The sequence below is a fragment of the Nilaparvata lugens genome, chromosome 5 (genome assembly GCF_014356525.2).
Source record: "Nilaparvata lugens isolate BPH chromosome 5, ASM1435652v1, whole genome shotgun sequence".
In the NCBI taxonomy this organism is placed as follows: Eukaryota; Metazoa; Arthropoda; class Insecta; order Hemiptera; family Delphacidae; genus Nilaparvata; species Nilaparvata lugens.
The window spans coordinates 69946960-69965867 of NC_052508.1; the positions used below are offsets into that span (position 1 = coordinate 69946960).

General features: G+C 34.4%; 1 protein-coding gene across 5 annotated transcripts in view; it reads right to left on the reverse strand.

The window, feature by feature from the left end:
- LOC111048325 (potassium channel subfamily K member 13) overlaps positions 1 to 18908 on the reverse strand; it is a 162386-nt gene that overhangs the window by 14881 nt on the left and 128597 nt on the right. For 4 of the 5 annotated variants that reach the window (XM_039429189.1, XM_039429193.1, XM_039429190.1 and 1 more), the window contains 4 exons: positions 10009 to 10184; positions 4701 to 4899; positions 2589 to 2817; positions 559 to 699 (listed from right to left, as the gene is read on the reverse strand). In XM_039429189.1, coding sequence (XP_039285123.1) covers positions 559 to 699; positions 2589 to 2817; positions 4701 to 4899; positions 10009 to 10184 — 745 coding nt within the window. Of the gene's footprint in view, positions 1 to 558; positions 700 to 2586; positions 2818 to 4700; positions 4900 to 10008; positions 10185 to 18908 lie in introns of all 5 variants that reach the window. The other variant, XM_039429192.1, reaches the window with a different exon arrangement.

The following is an 18908-nucleotide window of genomic DNA, read 5'->3' on the forward strand; positions in this document are numbered from 1 at the left end:
AATAACCGAAACCGGTCTTCTAAGTATCAATAAATCTGTGGTTTTTTGACAATTTCTTAGTCTTTTTCATTCAATTGAACTGTCATATTACTATTATTTCATTTCATTTAATAATTTCTTTATTCATAAATTTGTACAGTGTATACAATGAATAGTGTCAAAAATTCAGTACACAGATTTAGCTGAGTTGGAAGAATTTTGTGACAAAGATTCGCCGATATAGTAACAGGTGTTTTTACCAGCGTTTTTTTACGTTTTCTCAAATTTTCGAGATCAGGAAGTACTTCGACTTCCTGATGGAATGAAGCATGCTCGAATTAAAAATGCAGGCGAGCGAAGCGAGCCCTCTGATCTCATTTTTGGACGATCCAGTCGGGGGTCCAGGGGGCTCTGCCCCCTCTCAGGCGAGCGAAGCGAGCCTGATGGCTAGTAACAAATAAAACTATAGACCTAGTCTGTTAGTTGTCCTCTCCCATCATTGCTTATGATTTGTTCTTGTATTTAAGTGGAATGAATTGATGAATAAAATGAGGCTAATGTTAGCCTAATTAATCTTACATGGAGTCAGTATCACCGCCAGTGTGGGCGACGACGTCACACATCGGTGTGCGCCTTGTGATCACTTTTTGCGAACGCCTCATGTTGCGTGGTACTGCAAAGCTGGACCGTCTCCTTTGCTGTCTCTGAAGCTGTTGCAACCTGCAATCGGCACAGGTCATGCATCTTTCACTCAAATTTCATGCAAAACGCCTTTTCTGGAGGCTTTTGGATTTATATAAAACATGTATCAACTAAAAACACTTTACTTATATGGGCTACTTTTTAAAATCAATAGAAAGAATATAAAAACTTGTAGTACCCTTTATTATTAAAAACTTTTAAATATTTCAATGACTAGTTTCGACCATAATTTGTATCAACTAACATTTGATTCAAAAAGTCATAAAATTGATTGAAAATTCAAACTTCAAATTTAAATTGATTGAATAAACACAATTTCATTTCAAAACTGTACTGCTCAGTACAGATGAAGATTTGCTTTCAACACGAAATTGCAGTCTTGTGTACAAGTTTAATAGATGTGGATGTGGAAAAAATAAAACTGTTTTTTTTTCACTTTTTGTGTAGTTGAGAAGTTGATATAGTAGTAATTGTTCATATTAAATGAAAAAGACTAAGAAATTGTCAGAAAACCACAGATTTATTGATACGGTACTTGAAAAGACTTGTTTCGGTTATTACACCATTGTCAATCTCAGGTGTAATAACCGAAACAGGTCTTTCCAAGTATCAAAAAATCTGTGGTTTTTTGACAATTTCTTAGTCTTTTTCATTCAATTGAACCTGTTATTATTATTATTATTATTAAACGAAAATCCAAATTAAATGCTGTAATTCACCCCGAAGACTTCTGCTACTGCAAATATTGACAACAGGTAAACAGCTAGATGGAAATTCGATGAGCGCTACTATTAAAAAAATTAATATTCCATCTGTAAATAAAACTGTGTTTCATCAATTTTATGAAGAAATTTCACAATATCAATTCCTATTCAACAGATTTTATCAAATTTGAAGTACCGTACTTTCTTTCAAATTTCATGCAGAAAGCCTTTTCTGAGGGCTTTTGAATTTTTCATGAAGTAGCCTATCAAATATCTTTTTGGCTCAAAATTTGAAAACAAATTGAAACTACAACTTTGGTGATTTTACGTTTCAACGTAAAACGTTGCTCTTGCAACCAACCTGTGAGTTGCACATGTCATGCGTTTTTCTTCAAAATCCATGCAAAAACCTTTTCTGGAGGTTTATGGATTTTTCATGAAATCAATAGGTATCAACTAATATATTTGCTTCAAAACATCATATTAAATTGAAAGTTCATTCTTTTAAATTCCATACATAAAGCTTTATGTAAAGGCTTTTGAATTCTTGATGAAATAGTAAGTTATCAGTTAATATTTGCTTCAAAACATTATACTAAATTGAAGGTTCTTTCTTTCAAATTTCATGCAGAAATCCTCATCTGAAAGCTTTTGGATTTTAACGTCAAATATTATTTGCTTCAAAAAGATGTAGCAAATTGAAATTAAAGGTTCTGGTGGCCTATGAATTAGGCTATATAGGCTATATTCATTTTCTTCAAAAGTTTAAAGCAAATTCATTTAAAAAGTGATTTCACGTTGAACATTTTTAAAATTAGGTAGTGATATCATGCATAAAACACAAAACACATAAAAAATCGTTCATCAATAGAAAGTTGAGGATATAACTTTGTATTTTGTTTTTGTCTTCATTGACTGGGCTTACAGTTAAACCGCGACACAACCTCATACACTGTTCGTATCTTTTCTTAGCCATGAGTGAATAATTTAAACTAAGGTGAACTCGATATTTATTATGAGAGAGGAAAGCAGCTAGGTATTAAAACTTTTCTGTTCGACTACAGTAGAGTTAGACAGAGGTTCAGGTGGGGTATGTTCCCCAGTAATCGATGACGACGAGTATCGATAAAGTACCGTAATCGATAACTTTAATAATCGATAAGTTTTGAATCGTCACTCAACTCAAAAGTTCATGAACAGTACCTCAAAGAGTGCCTCCTGAGCATCCTGCCAGCTTCACCCTTCTTATCCCAGCATCGACAGTCCAGCCTCAAAATCATCCAATTCAGTGCCTGCTTGATAACAATTGACGTGACGTTGAACAACGAGTAAGTACAGCAACAGCCAAGCACAATGAAAACGAAATTTAGCCCTCTGTACAGACAGTCGTAAGGATACTGTTTGGCCTGCGTTGAAACGTAGTCACCGAAACCTGAAGGAGAAAATTATATTTTTATCACAATATTAAAATTTGTTAATCAAAATTAGGGAGAGAAACAGTTTTGGGTTTATCTTGTTGATTCTCCCTCAATCATTCATTCTTTATTCAATCAATCAATCAATTTTATTAGAAAAACATTTTTACATTGTTGGGTCCTGCTAAACCCGTGGGTTTTTCAGCAGGTGCCAGATCAAAACAAAATTATTCACTACGTTAAATTAAAATTAAGAATAAATAAAATAAAATAGCTATATATTCATCTATATTGATACAATAAGTATATTATCAAAATGATAGGGAGAAAAAAATAAGGTAACCTTGTGCTATTCCTCTCCCAAATTTAGATAAGGTTACACATAGTCCGCAATATTGGTAAAGTCTTGTAGTTGTTCACTTCACAGAATGTTGAGTCCTCAATTATTTAAACTAAGTAGATTTTTAAATTTAAATGCTTCAAAACAAAACATGGAAGAAATATTTTACATTATTATCACTAAAATAGGAAATATTCACATATTAAAGAAATAATTTTGCAGGACCAAAAGACAATTTATTCTTCCAGTTCCATACAATAATATTACTGGTTTATTTTCTAAAATATGCTTACATGAAGAGGAGTTACGGAAATTAAATTCAATTAGGATTACTGTAATGTTTTCTTTCAAGTACAGTATGAATATTATTATTAAAAACATTACAGTTTTAACACACTTTTTCCATGTAATAATTCACACGACATGCAGTCAAATACTTGAGTAAATAATCAAATTCTTTAACTCACTGACTGTAGTACTTTGTAGTAGTATTTGTAGTACAGTAGTATAGTACTATGAACTATAGTAGCCTACTATGTACTTAAGTACTTTGGAGTACTTACTATAAAGTTTCCTTTACAGGAAAGATTCCTATTTAAAGTTTTTAATATTTAAAATCCCTAAGAATTTTAAGATTCCTATTTTACAGATGGAAGTTATCCAGAGATTGTCAGTAAGAGATTGGTATAAGGGTAAGCATTCCTGACCGGCAATTAGGAGGTGCTGGGTTCGGTTCCTGGGCTGACAAATAATTTTTGAATAGTAGCGCTCATGGAATTTCCATTTAGCTGTTCACCCTGTTGTCAATATTTGCAGTAACATAATTCTTCGGGATGAATTACAGCATTCAATTTGGATTTTCGTTTAATAATAAAATTTCTATTTTAAATAAAAGATTCCTTATTTAAGTAAAAGAATTCGATTATTCACTTAAATATTTGACTGCATATCGTGTGAAATACATATAGGATAAAATGTATTAATAAATCGCAGCTCGGAACGGATCGAGAAACCATGATCATTACAGTTCTCTGCAAAACTGTATTAACTTGAAAGGCTAATATTGATAACTTTATATTAATAATAATAATAATGTGCTTATGTTCATGGCATGGTCATAGGTATGGCCACAAGTGAACAGTCAAGAGCATGAAAAAAACTGTCATAAGACAGGCCAAGAACAAAAATTACAAGTCAAAACAAATATATTAGTCATTAACAATTATACTATAGATTGGAATAAAAATACTTCACTCACATGAGCTACTTTTTAAAAGCAATATAAAAATCTTGTAGTACCCTTTATTTTTTTAAAACTCTAAAATAGTTCGACAACTGGTTTCGACCCCAACTTAGGTCATTTTCAAGTTGAAAATCTTGATTTTTATTAATTATAGATTGGAAATAGAAATTTGATAATATCAGCGCCACTGCTAATAGTAGTCTAAGTACATTTTTCACTCCATGAGTGGTTTTTAAATTTAAGTGTAAGAGTTATAGTGGTGGAAAAGAATGAATATACAGCACAGTAATCACGATATTACCATCATTTTTACTAACCAATTGTGGCGAATGAAATGAAACAGAAGTAGATGGCCTCAGAGAACGTCCAGTTCTCCATTTGACAGTAGAAGAAGGAGGCACAGCATGCTATGAAGACTGATGACACAGCTAGACAGAGCATCACCCAGTAGACACTCGGCTTCCACTCGTCTAAACTGTCTTCATCTTCGTTCGACGTGTGGTGTTGGTGCAGTGCCTAGAAAGAGACAGAAATATTATTTATCAATCAATCAGGTTGAACATCATAATACTGGAATGAAAAATGGGCTTAAGCCAAAACCTCCTTTCCCTCCTTGATAATTATCCTAAACTATTTTTTTAGTAAATAGTTATTTGTGCAGCTAGTGCCCAAAGTGACAGTTTTCTGCACCGAAAGAAACGTTTACGCCCGAGCCGTAGGCGAGGGCGGAATGGTTTGTTGAGTGCAGCAGAGGAACTTTGCGCACGTATTTCACATTAAGTTTTTCCTACAGTTACCATTGAATATGAAAAGTGGGTAATTATGGGTAAAATTGCCTGAAATGCATCAAATGTAAACCTGTGTAATTTTATTATTAATAAATAAAATAGAATGTAGTATGTGTGTTTGAATGGTGTGGGTGGCATGTGGTGGCTGTCAACTGCTGTCATCCACCACAGTCCACCCCTTTAAGATTCTTAAAACGTGCACCACCACACTATACCACAGTTACCAACTTGATTTTGATTTTGCTGCACTGGTGCTCCATATAACCTACTAACTATTTTGCGTTGCTTTGTTGCAAATCTGGTGTGCAGGAAAAATTTTTCCCGCACTAGAGCGGAAAAGTGATTCTTTGCGTTCTGTAATCAGTGCAGCAATGGTCACTTTTCAAGGTATCTGTAGGAAAAGAAAATTTTACCCTCCTTTTTTCAAGTGATATTTTGACAATCATTATCCTAAACTATAGTGAGGTCCACGTTATAATGGTAGTGGAGAAAGATAGGAGAAAAACGTTGCCGATCCTCCGTCTTGTCAATGCCTTCTAGAGACGGTAGCTGATACAGGTTTATTATATTAACTGTTCATTCTCGTTTAAAATAATCAAGTATATTTTATTAAGCAAGAAATTATACCTTCCATAACGAATTTTCGTAATTAAGATGAAATATTTTGTTAATTTATTTATAATTCTACTTTGTTGAAAGACGATATGGAAACAGAACAAAGCGAGAAAAAGATACAGCTATTCGCTTTGTTGAATGAGAGACAAGGATAGCAATACCATTGCTAATCAAACACTGCCATTATAACGTGGACCTAACTATAGTCGTGTCTCAAAGAGATCAAAAAGATATAATTCTATGTTATATAATAATCATGGTACTATAATAGGATGAGTTCAATTCAAATGTGAATATTTACTTACTGTACTATTACTATCACTGTATAAACATGTCGACAACCCCAGATTTTGTAATAGCCTAAAAATAGTCAACTTGGGTTATAATTAATCCTAGAGTGATGAATAGGCTACAGTGATTCAATAATGTTAAAAAATGAATCACCGAAATGAAAGAAGCTGAATAATTAAATTTGAAATTTTGAAATAATGAATCAGTAGAAACAACAATGAATCACCCTGAAGAGATTGTAACGTTAACGTTACAGTAACGTTCATTAAGTTCTCAATTAATTCCTTCATACTATAAATAACAATTCTGACTGTAGAATTTGAATATATCGTCATATATTAAATTAACGACAAAGCCAATATCTCATAATATTTTTTGTTGGCCTTCCTTTAATAGTTTATGAATTTGTTTGTAAATTTTATATCACACCTGTTTCTTATTGGCGAATGAATACAATTTTAATATAAAAGTTATTTGGCAGTTCTTAATAATTGTAACTACAAAAGAATAACCTGTATGATTAATTGAGTTTATCTCTCTCACGATCAACGTGTATCAATTTATTGTGATTATAATCTTAATTGAAACATACAAAAATAATGATATGTTGGGAAGGTGAACGTCGATTTTCACAATAGGCCTATTTATGTATGTTCTCAGTTCTCAGTATTTTATCGAAAAATATTTCTTAATCATTCACAAACTTTTGACTGTCACAAATTTTGGTTTTGTGATGTATCTGGTTTTCCAAATAGACGACTCAATTATTGTACTTATTTTTTCTCAATGTACAGTACAAAACTTGCATTTATCATATAATGAATCAACTTTGTTAACTAAAACAATCTTTGAAACATGAAACCTCAGAGAAGGTTGTCAATTTGTAATAGAAAATCATTCCCACCAACTCTCCATTGGATTTGAAATCTCCATTCAAAATTCATGATACGGCATTGTAAGATTTGTCCTTCTTAAAGGAAGAAACGCAATCGAGACAATAATGTCCCAATAACTTTTTCACGGTCGAGGTGAGGTTCTTCTCCGTTCGCTTTTTTACAGTAGTCAGCCAGTATATTTTGTCTGTGACGGAACGCTCCTTGCATGGCACGTGACGCCTGCAAACCCCGTTGTAACCGCGTATGCACCGCGTTGGTAACCAGTTCACCGCTACATTCTCTTGCTAACTGACGCGTTCCCAACAACTTCTGACCGGGCATCATACGCGTATCATACGCGTATCATACCCGTATCATACGCGTACCATACGCGTAATGTACTGGCATAGACCGCTGTTGATCCGGTGTAGTGGGCATAGTTGTTATTTTACGTGCCTGGCATGGTCTGACACGGTCCGTGTCTGATACGTTCTAGTGGGTTCGAACCTTAAAGGATTGCCATTTGAAAAGCCAACGTATGGGGGAAAGTTCGCCATATATACGTGTAGGAGAGAGAGGGTGTTTGAGCGATAGTATGGAGTTCGCTATAAGTTGGAGAGAGATAGGATGAGTGGGAGTCAGAGCGAAACTATGAAGTTGACCGTATGTGTGAGAGAGATAGGATGAGCGATAATATGGATTGGGGTGATTGTTAGGGGGGGAAGGGGAACAATGACCCCAGTGAAGTATGGCCCGAGCGATTTTCTGGCAGCTGTACAAAACCCTCTGGAAATAATGCGCTGCATTATCTCTACATTTTACACTAGAAATATTTCAAATAGATTTATATGGAAGTGGGATCAAGTGCAGAATGTATACGCTGCAAAAAACTCTGTATCAACACTGTATTGGGATATCCATCAAAACAAGGCTATAAATATCAGCTACATTATTACTGAAAATTCTGCTATTTTACCACTAATTTTATCGATTTAATCAACATATTCCTTCAACTTACAAGTTTTGAGGTGCTTGTCGTTATTATACATTTTTATTCTCAATAAATAATTTATCTTTGAACGCGCTTGTCCGCAATAAGGGAAAGCCTGCTTTGTGAGCATTCATCTGAATGAAATTAGGGGTACCGTACCTAAACTATTTTTAAAATGTTGGTAAAAGTAAATTATTATGGAACAGATAAAAGCAGTGCAGTATAAAGTGTTAATCAGTAATTAACTTAATGAATATAATAGCTATTTATGTAGACTATTAAGAGCCTAATGCGCGACTTTATCGCTCGCGCAAAACAGTTATCACGCGACGCGAAGCGGAGCGTGATAGTTTTGCAAGAGTGATAAAGAAGCATTACGCGCGAATTACATACAACATTTTTTTCTACAACTGCCAAAACCTGTTAAATTACTTATATCGGCGGAGTTACAATTACCGACTTTTTAGGTTAAGATCTGACCTTTTGGCGAGCTGCTTACCATCAGCTGATTGGCAAGCGTAAAGAAACTCTTCTGCGCATGCGCGAATGATTTGCGAGCATAAAGAAAATTTACTGCGCATGCGCGGATGGTTAGCGAGCGAAAAAGTAGATTCTCCTCAGAAATAAGCTGTTTTACGAGGATAATTCAGTATGTAAATTACTTTTTTTACGCGCAGTTGTAGTAAAAGATATTTGAAGCTCCCTTATTCTAGTGAGGAACTCTTTTTACATAGTGAAATGTGAAGAAATAGTAGAAGATTGATAAATTAAGACGTAGAAATCATTGACAAATCTATATATCCTTCATGTAGGCGGTCAGTAGGATTCTGAAAAATGAAATGAAATTAAATTGAATAGTCAAGATATATAAGTTATTGAATTAAGGGTTTGATCACATTAAATTTGCGAGTGCAAGTGAAATCATGCATGAGCCGATAATAATTGCCATTGAAATACATTGTGATTTGCATGTAGCTGCTCACACTGAACACAACCAGCAAGTGCAAGCGTTCAGTGTAAGAGTTCCTATTGCTCTTTCCACATTTTGCTTCTAATCTGCACGCTTGTTTATGCATAACCAATCTTGCACTTGCACATATGTATTCAATTTGTCTCTCCCTAGCATTTTGATGATGTACTTATTGTATGGACCAATAAAGAAAAATCAACTTTCCTTGCTCATTGATCTATAAGCCTCATTCTTAAACGAGGATAATTTCGGGGAATAACATTATGCCGATTGGCGGCTAAATAATTAAAAATATGATTATACTATTGTGATTGTTTTCAGAGTACATTTACCTTTGTTTGAATTATGAAATTTGAGGATTTTTTTAAAAGTTGTCAAAACAGCTGTTCTACAAATAAAATATCGACATGTGTTCTTTTGAATAAACTGCTCTACCTACCTACCTCACGCACGAGAAGGAGGTTACAAAGTAAATTTCTCAGGGATGGGGTGGACCCCCTGTTAGTTTCCCAGGGAGGAGACTCATGCCAGCTAATAGAGCTGATAAATAACTATAAGTTACAGGGTATGAATTTGAAAAAAATCGATCAAGTCATTTTTGAGAAAATTGTGATAGAAGTTTAACAAAATTTATTCTTCTCAGGAATATTACGGAGCTCCTGTAATTTTCCCAGAAATGAGACTCATGTCAGTTGATAGGGCTTATAAATAGCTATCTAGGGTATAAATTTGAATAAAATCGTTAGAGCCGTTTTCGAGAAAACCGTGAAAAATAGGTTTTTTTTAGCCATTATCCGCCATTTTGAATTGAATTTTCTATTGTCGGATCCTTATGGTATAAGGACCTTAAGTTTAAAATTTCAAGTCAATCGGTTGATTAGGAATGGAGTTATCGTGTTCACAGACATACACACACTCAGACCAATACCCAAAAATCATGCTTTTGGACTCAGGGGACCTTGAAACGTATAGAAAACATGAAATTAGGGTACCTTAATTTTTTTTGGAAAGCAATACTTTCCTTACCTATGGTAATAGGGCAAGGAAAGTAATAATGTGATGACACACTAAGCCTAGAAACCAGTTTCTACTCACTTTGTTCAATCTCTTGAGCTTCCTCATGTGAAACCATCTGAGAATGTAGGCTAGTAAGGTGATGATTCTCTCCAGGAATAAGTTGAAGAACAGAATTCCGCTCGAACAGCCCAGGAACCCGTATATCAAAACGGCCACCCTTCCGGCTGTGGTCTTGGGCGTTGTGTTGCCGTATCCTGTAGAACAATCACATATGAATATTAATTCAATGAGTTGGCAACTGGGAGACTGGCAACATTGTATGAAGCGAATTGCTTGTTGTGAGTAGGTAAATCGAGTTAAAGCGAGAATTAAGCCCGTTTAGAGAGAATATCCCGATTGTAACTCGTATTGGGTACAGTACCTATTGTGGAAATACCTATCCTATACTATTAAACGAGCAACTTCTGTTTATATGTTTACATGTTCAGATGTTTATATGTTTGTATTTCACCGGATCTCGAAAACGGCTCTAAAGATTCTCACGAAAATCAGAACATAGTAGGTTTATAATATAAAGATTCGATTGCACTAGGTCTCATCCCTGGGAAAACTCGTTGAAAGACATTAAAAGGATAATTATTATTCATCCTTGGAAAAACAGCTGATAATAATTATTTCGTCGTCTGTTGGTGATGGAAGTGAGTAAACGAGTTCATGTGTGTGGGACTGTGTCAAAATTATAACTCAGCTGTTGAACTTTTGTAATCATTCAATCAGGTACTTAGTGCCGGTTGCAAAAAAGCCAGGTTATTTTCCATCCTGATTAATTCCAGTAGATCCATCTTTTTTAAATAGTCTTCTCTGATTTGGTTCACTTGAAGTTAATCAGGATTAAAATTTAACCGGCTTTTTATCCAACTGGGCCTTTGTGAGGGAAATTTTTTCATTCACCTGGGAATTAATCTCAATTTACTGTGATTAGATAGAACATTTCTGTATGAATGTTATTATAATTTCTTCTTTCGTAATAAATTTTTTATGCTTTTATATTCCAGAGCGAAGCTCGGTGCCCGATATTATTTTGTAATACATATATTTTAATACTCATAGTTACGATATGTGCATACCGTATGTGTGTACCGTAGGTACATTCAAAACAAAACGTTTTATAAGAGGCTCAACTTCAGCATCCAAGTTCTTGCTTCTTAGCAGATTCTGCAAGTCTACTTGGTGCAATAAATTTCGATTTCCCCCTCTCTGTTACGTCTCCAATGAGTATTCAAAGGATAATCTATTGATTCATATAATAAATACATCATGAAAATGATAGGGAGAGAAAAATAAGGTAACCTTGTGCTATTCCTCTCCCAAATTTAGATAAGGCTATACAGAGTCCGAAATAGGTAGGAAAATAGGCTGAAAAAATTTCTTGTACGGTAGTTGTTTACATCACTTTATTATCTTCTAACTTAATCTATGTTCGACTAACAGTAACCATAGAGAAACGATAGCATAGTAGATATCCCATGGTATAGGGCGTTTATGTTGCAAGTTTTACTGTTATCCCAAGCCGATAGTTCACATAGTTCTTTCCTATGCAGCTGTGTGACGCTGGTAGTCTCTCAAATTGTGCCGTTCATACACTATCACTCCAACAAAACAGTAAAAATTGGCAATAATCGACAGTAATTGGCTTGAGATAACAATAAAAGTTACGACATAAATTCCCTACACCATGGGATATCTACTTACGCTATTGTTTCTCTATGCAGTAGCTTACTAGAAGTAGTAGAGCTTACTTACTTCGACATCCAATCATCATTGATAATTTTTTACATTAAGTAACCTGTTTACTTGAATGAGTTCTCCACATTATGCATGAACGAATCCATGTTTCAAATATTCTTTGAATTATTTCTTAAGTCATGATCACAAAGGCTGCCAGAAACCATGAAGAGATTCTACATAATCATCAGAACATTCAAGCTCTACACCTCATTGACAACTCTAATACAGTGAGTAGACTGAAAAGGAAGAAGCATTTAGATCTTGTTTAAATGTAGCAGAGTGGTACTGAAAGTAAGGCTAGTTTCGGTTCGTTTTCGGCAAATTCCGATAAGTATGAAACGGTAATTCGGTTTGAATTCGGTACCGAATAGAAACCGCAAAGAACCGAACGCTCACTTGACTCTAATAAATTCCATCAGGATTCAATTCGTTGCTAGGGAAACAGGAAAAATAAAGTCTTTCACACACGCTTGCCTTTTTTATTTTAATTTAACCTGATATCGTGATTATCTGTTTAAAAATCTTCCATGACAATATCATATGGTCAATTAATTTCATCTGTTAGTTCACTGGAGCATTTTTTCTCAATGCATAGTTTGCTAAGAAAATATGAAGATAAATTAAAACTCAGGGAGAATTTTTATTTTTCCATGAAAATTACAGGATTTCATCAATGGAGAGAAGAGATGAACGTTTTGTACCATGTGTCAATATTGAAACAAATTTTCAATTCAAAAAATAATCACTCTGATCGTCCAAAATTAATAAAATGAAAAATGAACTATTCAAAATAGTTCACAATTTTCAATTAACTTGAAAATTATTGTTGTTGAAGAAATCACATCTCAGCATCATTTGAACACCTGCTTTTATATTCTATTACCAGCATGAATTATGATAATATAAACACAGCTGTGTTTGAGAAGAAAATACCTAATTAGAACCGTACAAATTGAAACCTGATATGTATGAAAGGCTCATTCGTTTTCAACAACGAACCGAACCGAACCGAAAACCAACCGAACCGAATGTGTGTGCGGAGTTAGCCTAAGAGTGCATGAACATTGGTCAATTAGAATGTGAAGGAGTGATATAACTCTTTAGTATCGAGCTTAAACCTATTGATTAAAGCTAGAATTGAACTGTTTATTAACCAAAGTGTTGGATCGCAGTCAAATTACAAGAAAAAAATCTTATGAAACAAAGTGGACATTATTTAATTATTTCCAACCATTATCATGCTTTTTTCACAAGTGATGTAACCCGTAAACTATGATGTAATTTACATTATGCATGAACAAATCGACATTTTGAATGTACTGGCACCTTTCAATTATGCCCTGTTTATATTGAGTAAGCCTCCAGCACTGGACAACTGTTTAACTGAGACCAACTCCATTATGGATGATCTTCTCTGTCGTTATCGAACTTTAAATGCCGTCAGGCTTCTCTAAGACAGGGATTAGCATAAAAGGGTTCGCATCCCATCTTAGTGGTTGTGGAGGGGGAAACTGCCTCTGAATATTATCACAAAGCACGTGGATTATAGAAGGAAGGCTTAGATGGTAATAAGTATATACAGCCCCATTGAAAACACTGGTTATTTATTGGAATGTTTTCTTTTTTATTGTGAGGCCTATAACTTTCATGCTCGATGAGATTTGATAATTGCAGTCTTATCAAAAAGGCCTTCTCTGATTGGTTCTCGTGAAATTGATCACAGTTAAAATTCAACTGGCTTTTGTGCAACAGGGCCTTTGAATTAAAAAAAACTTTTGAAGTGAAGAGTCTGAAGATGACTGACAAGTGTTTTTATTTCAAAAGTTTCTCTGATTCAAAGTTCAAATTGATAGTGAGGGAAAATAGAGTGATAATAGGGAAGATATACAGTAATAATTACTGTATTGTGAGTCTATTTTCCCTCACTATCAATTTGATCTTTGAATTTGAGAAACTTTCGAATTAGAAAAACACTTTTGAAGTGGAGAGTCTGAAGATGACTGACAAGTGTTTTTATTTCAAAAGTTTCTCAAATTCAAAGTTCAAATTGATAGTGAGGGAGAATAGACTCACAATACAGTAATTATTACTGTATATTTTCTCTATTATCAGTCTATTTTCCCTCACTATCAATTTGAACTTTGAACTTGAGAAACTTTTGAAATAAAAACACTTGTCAGTCATCTACAGACTCTCCACTTCAAAAGTGTTTTTAATTCAAAGGCCCTGTTGCACAAAAGCCAGATGAATTTTAACTGTGATCAATTCCACGAGAACCAACCAATCAGAGAAGGCCTTTTTGATAAGACTGCAACCGGGTCTATTATTTCAACCTATTCTCTGATTGGTTCTCGTCTAATTAATCACGGTTAAAATTCAACCGGCATTAAATTTTGATAATTTACTAAAACGGACGTTGTATTGGTTAAAATCCACCAATCTAGGTCAGTCATGAGCTTGTTAGTAATTTGTTATAGTATTTTTTATTCCATTGTTATGCCATGATCCTGTAACATTTTTTCTATTACCTTCATTGTTGTGTTTGCTAATCGAATCGCTACCTATTTTCAAAACGTTTGTATGAACCGCTAATTGGGGAGGGGCCAATGGCAGACGTTCATTTTGATAGGTCACGGCTTCCACCAATAACAGTGCTCGGCCCTTTGTACTGCTGCTCTTTACTTTATTTTCAGATCACCCAAGTTTGATAATGGTTAAACAACCGAAACCGGTATCTCTATTTTTATAAATCTGTGGTTTGACAATACCTATATTGAGGTCCACTTTGTAATGACAGTGTTTGATTGGCAATGGTATTGCTATCCTTGTCTGTCATTCAACAAAGTGGATAGCGCTATCTCTTTCTCGCTTTGCTCTGTTGCCAGTTCGTCTTTTAACAATGTGGAATTAATAATTGATTAGCAAAATATTCCATCTCAATTATGAAATTATTAAAAATATAATTTCTTGCTTAATAAAATATAATTGATTATTTTAAACAAGAATGAACAGTTAATATTACATCGATAAACCTGTATCAGCTACCGTCTATACAAGGCATTGACAAGACAGAGGGTCGGCAACTTTGTTCTGCTATCTTTCTTCTCTGCCATTATAACGTGGACCTCACCATTGTATTTTTTCCAGTATCCACAACAGTTATTATCCTATGCATTTATCATTATCCATAACATTAATTATTATTAACTATTTAACAGTAATTATAATCCACAAAAGTTATAAATATTTCTGATCATTGCTCCATTATGAAAGCGGGTTTCTCATGATACATTTTCTGGGGAACTTGTGTTCTGTCAATACCTAGCTGCCTCCAGATGAATGATGTCTGGTAGTTTGAAAGTTTATCTGTCCACAGGGAGACATTAACTTTGCCTCCAAGTTCACGATACTTCTCACATTTTTTTCTACCCTCAGTAAAATGCCTAAATTTTTGTAAAGCGAAACTTCCTTCATGGTCTCCATAGTCCTAAGAATTATAATGTTTAATAGTAAATTCTCTTATTTTTCCCCGCCTGTTACCAAGATGCTGTTGGTCAAAGCTAGTAGACAGTCTGTATAGTATATTGGTTATAAACTATTTCCATGCTTGGACAACCTGACAACTGATTAAAATGATGATCGATGATCTTTTTCGCACTGATATTTTCATCTCACTCTGGATTCATGATCATCATCAACGTCATCAACACTTTTGAAATTAAAACACTTGTCAAAGTGTTGTCAGTCATCTTCAGACTCTCCACTTCAAAAGTGTTTTTAATTCAAAGGCCCGGTTGCACAAAAGCTGGTTAAATTTTAACCGTGATCAATTTCACGAGATCCAATCAGAGAAGGCCTTTTTGATAAGACTGCAACCAGGACTATTATTTCAACCTATTCTCTGATTGGTTCTCGTGGAATTAATCAAGATTAAAATTCAGCTGACTTTTGTGCAAACGGCACTAAATTTTGATAATTTACTAGAATGGATGTTGTATTGGTTAAAATCCACCAATTTAGTTCAATCATGAACTTGTTAGTAATTTGTTATATAAGTTTTCTTATTTCATTGTTTTGCCATGTTTTGCCAAGGAGTGGCCGTAGTCGAGTGGATCAGATGCTGGCTTTATGATTCAGAGGCCCGGGTTCAAATCCCGGCCCGGGCAAGATATTTATCTCGGGCCACTCCCGTGTTTCGGATGGACACGTTAAGCCGTCGGTCCCGGCTGCCTAAAAAGCAGTCGTTAGGTCATGTCAGAGGCCCTGAAATTGATCAGTTGCGACCTGAAAACTCTGACACCAGAACTGAGCCAGCCAGGTCACTCGATATTATTATTATTATTTTTTATGTAGGGCATTCTCTGATATCAGTTGTGGACTACAGTGAGTAGTTGCACGATGTCAGAAAGGTTTTTCAAATAATTGTTTGAAACTAGTTTAGATCTGAACTACAGTAGTTGCGTAGTGATAGAATAAAAGTGTTCTTGATAACTAATTTTACATTAACCTATGAAATACTGTCGCAACTGAATTGTTCTGTCGCCGTTTTTCCATCAATTTTTCTAAAACTAGTTTATTTTTGAATTCAGTTCAGGTGCAAGATTGATTAGATATTTATTTAGTGTCGATAGGCATACGGTTGGAAGGTAGTGGGTACCTCGGTATGTTACACTCAGGGGATGCATTATAAAGTGGCATCCGAATTCAGAAAACCGATCACGTGCGCCCATTTAATGGCGGCGAGTTCATCGAACAGCTTCCTCGACATCGCAGTTATGGCTTTTACGTCACAGTAAAACTGTAATGCCTATCCAGCTGCTTGTAATTTCAGTCAAGCCTATCTGTCAAGTTTTCAAGGTTCAAGAAGAAGAAGAAGAAGAAGAAGAAGAAGAAGAAGAAGAAAAAAGAAGAAGAAGAAGAAGAAAGAAGAAGAAGAAGAAGAAGAAGAAGAAGATGATGATGATGATGATGATGAAGAAGAAGAAGAGAAGAAGAAGAAGAAGAAGAAGAAGAAGAAGAAGAAGAAGAAGAAGAAGAAGAAGAAGAAGAAAGAAGAAGAAGAAGAAGAAGAAGAAGAAGAAGAAGAAAGAGAAGAAGAAGATGAAGAAAGAAGAAGAAGAAGATGATGAAGAAGAAAGAAGAAGATGAAGGAGAAAAAGAAGAAAGAAACAGAAGAAAGTAAAAGAAGAAGAAGAAGAAAAATAAGAGGAAGGAATAAAGAATGGAAGGAAAATTGGCGGGAGAGAGTGCAAGAGTATTGGAGTGAAAAAAGGGTTGTATCTGAAGACTTTATTATTAATTATTTATTTCTGCTAGTTTATTTATATTTTCTACGAAGAAGCACCGATTGGGAGACAAAACTAAGGATACTCCTTGTATTATTTCTCTCCCAAATTTAGATGACAAGTCCAAAATAGGGTTATGATTTCACTTCACTAAAATTCAGTCCATTTTCACTCAAAAACAACGAAAACTAAGATTTTTAAATTTTGACGGTTGAAAACAGAATAAAAAACAAAAATATCACATTCAAATAGCCATTAATTGGAAAATTTTTGAGTAATTTTACAAAATTTAGAGCCAGAAAAACACAACTCACTATTCAGCACAGCTGATAATTTTTTGATCTCTCACAGTGCATAAGCTGCTAAGGTCATTAAGAGCTCATTTTTCATCACACATTGATTCAAGTTCAAAAATACACTGAAGGAATTACATCGAGTGGAACAACTAATAAGTTTTTCTATGATATTTTTAAGAATAGAATCGCTGCGTTTGTTTTGACCTAGGAAAGCGTAGTTAGGGTTCTTACCCTACGAAGAAGAAGACAGTGAAAGAGGAAGAAGAAGAAGGAGAAGAAGAAGAAGAAGAAGAAGGAGGAGGAGAAGAAGAAGACAGGAGAAGAAGGCAGGATTTGAAAAAGATAGGATAAAAAGAAAAAGGCAGGAGGAATAGAAGAAGATAGAAAAAAAAGAAAATGAAGGAAAAGAAGAAGAAGAAGAAAAAGAAAAAGAAGAAGAGAAGAAGAAGAAGAAGAAGATGAAGATGAAGTGGCAAAGCATCAAAGATAAGCAGCCCTGCATTTGGAGGTTTTATCTACAACAAAAACTGGCTCTTTGACATAATCACTTAATTTTAGGCCTAATGCTCGGATTTATTCGATAAATTTAATATACAGTATCAAGTAACACCACGGCCTTTTGAACATAGCGGCTGAGTCGTACTAGAGGCTAGACATTTCTAGCTTTATTCTCTGATGTATTTTCATAAGTCCATAGGCCTATGAAGAGTTGAAGAAAAGGAAGGAAGAAGAAGACAAAGAATCACCATATTTGGGTTTTTTATATTTATTTAATGTATGATACAGTAGTTTCTAATTCTAATACATTTTCACACCATAGTAATGAAGTTTACCTGAAAATTAAATGCAGCAATTTGCTGATATACAGGCCTACAACCCAGTGAAACACTTCAGACCATAATATATGCTTTTTTGTCGACATAAAATATTCACACCCTAGCGTGTTCTTGAAACTCAAATCATTAATTGAGGCTTACAATTTATTATCATACTTGTATGAACATAGAAAACTTCTAGAGGTAGACAATATTATTCTCTATTCAAAAAACGAAGTCGTATATTGATTGTTTTTCGAGCTTCATGACTGCACAAAAATGAATTCATGGGTATAAATATGCATACCTGTTTGCTATTTTATGTATCCAATTTTAGTACAGTAGGAATGAATTAATCAATGCTCATTGAACTGTAATATTTTGATGATTTCAGAAAGTTATCAGAATCATATCCTATTATATTAAGCGAGCAATTTCTGTATGTTTATATTTTTATATTTGGTTATTTATATTTATTTATATCTGGTTTTTTTATGTTGAACGGATGTCGAAAACGGCTGTATACTAATGATTTTCACGAAATTTGGAACATGGTAGGTTTATGATATAAAGATTCGATTGCACTAGGTCTCATCCCTGGGAAAACTCGCTGAAGGACATGAAAAGGATAACAATTATTCATCCTTGGAAAAACAGATGATAATTTCGTCGTCTGTCGAAACAGAAGATACATGCGTGTGTGGGAGGGAAACAGATTTATTTCCAGCTGTGTAATCAATCAGCGAGAAATATTATCTACCCAATTTGATCGACTTGATCAAAATAATCTGATT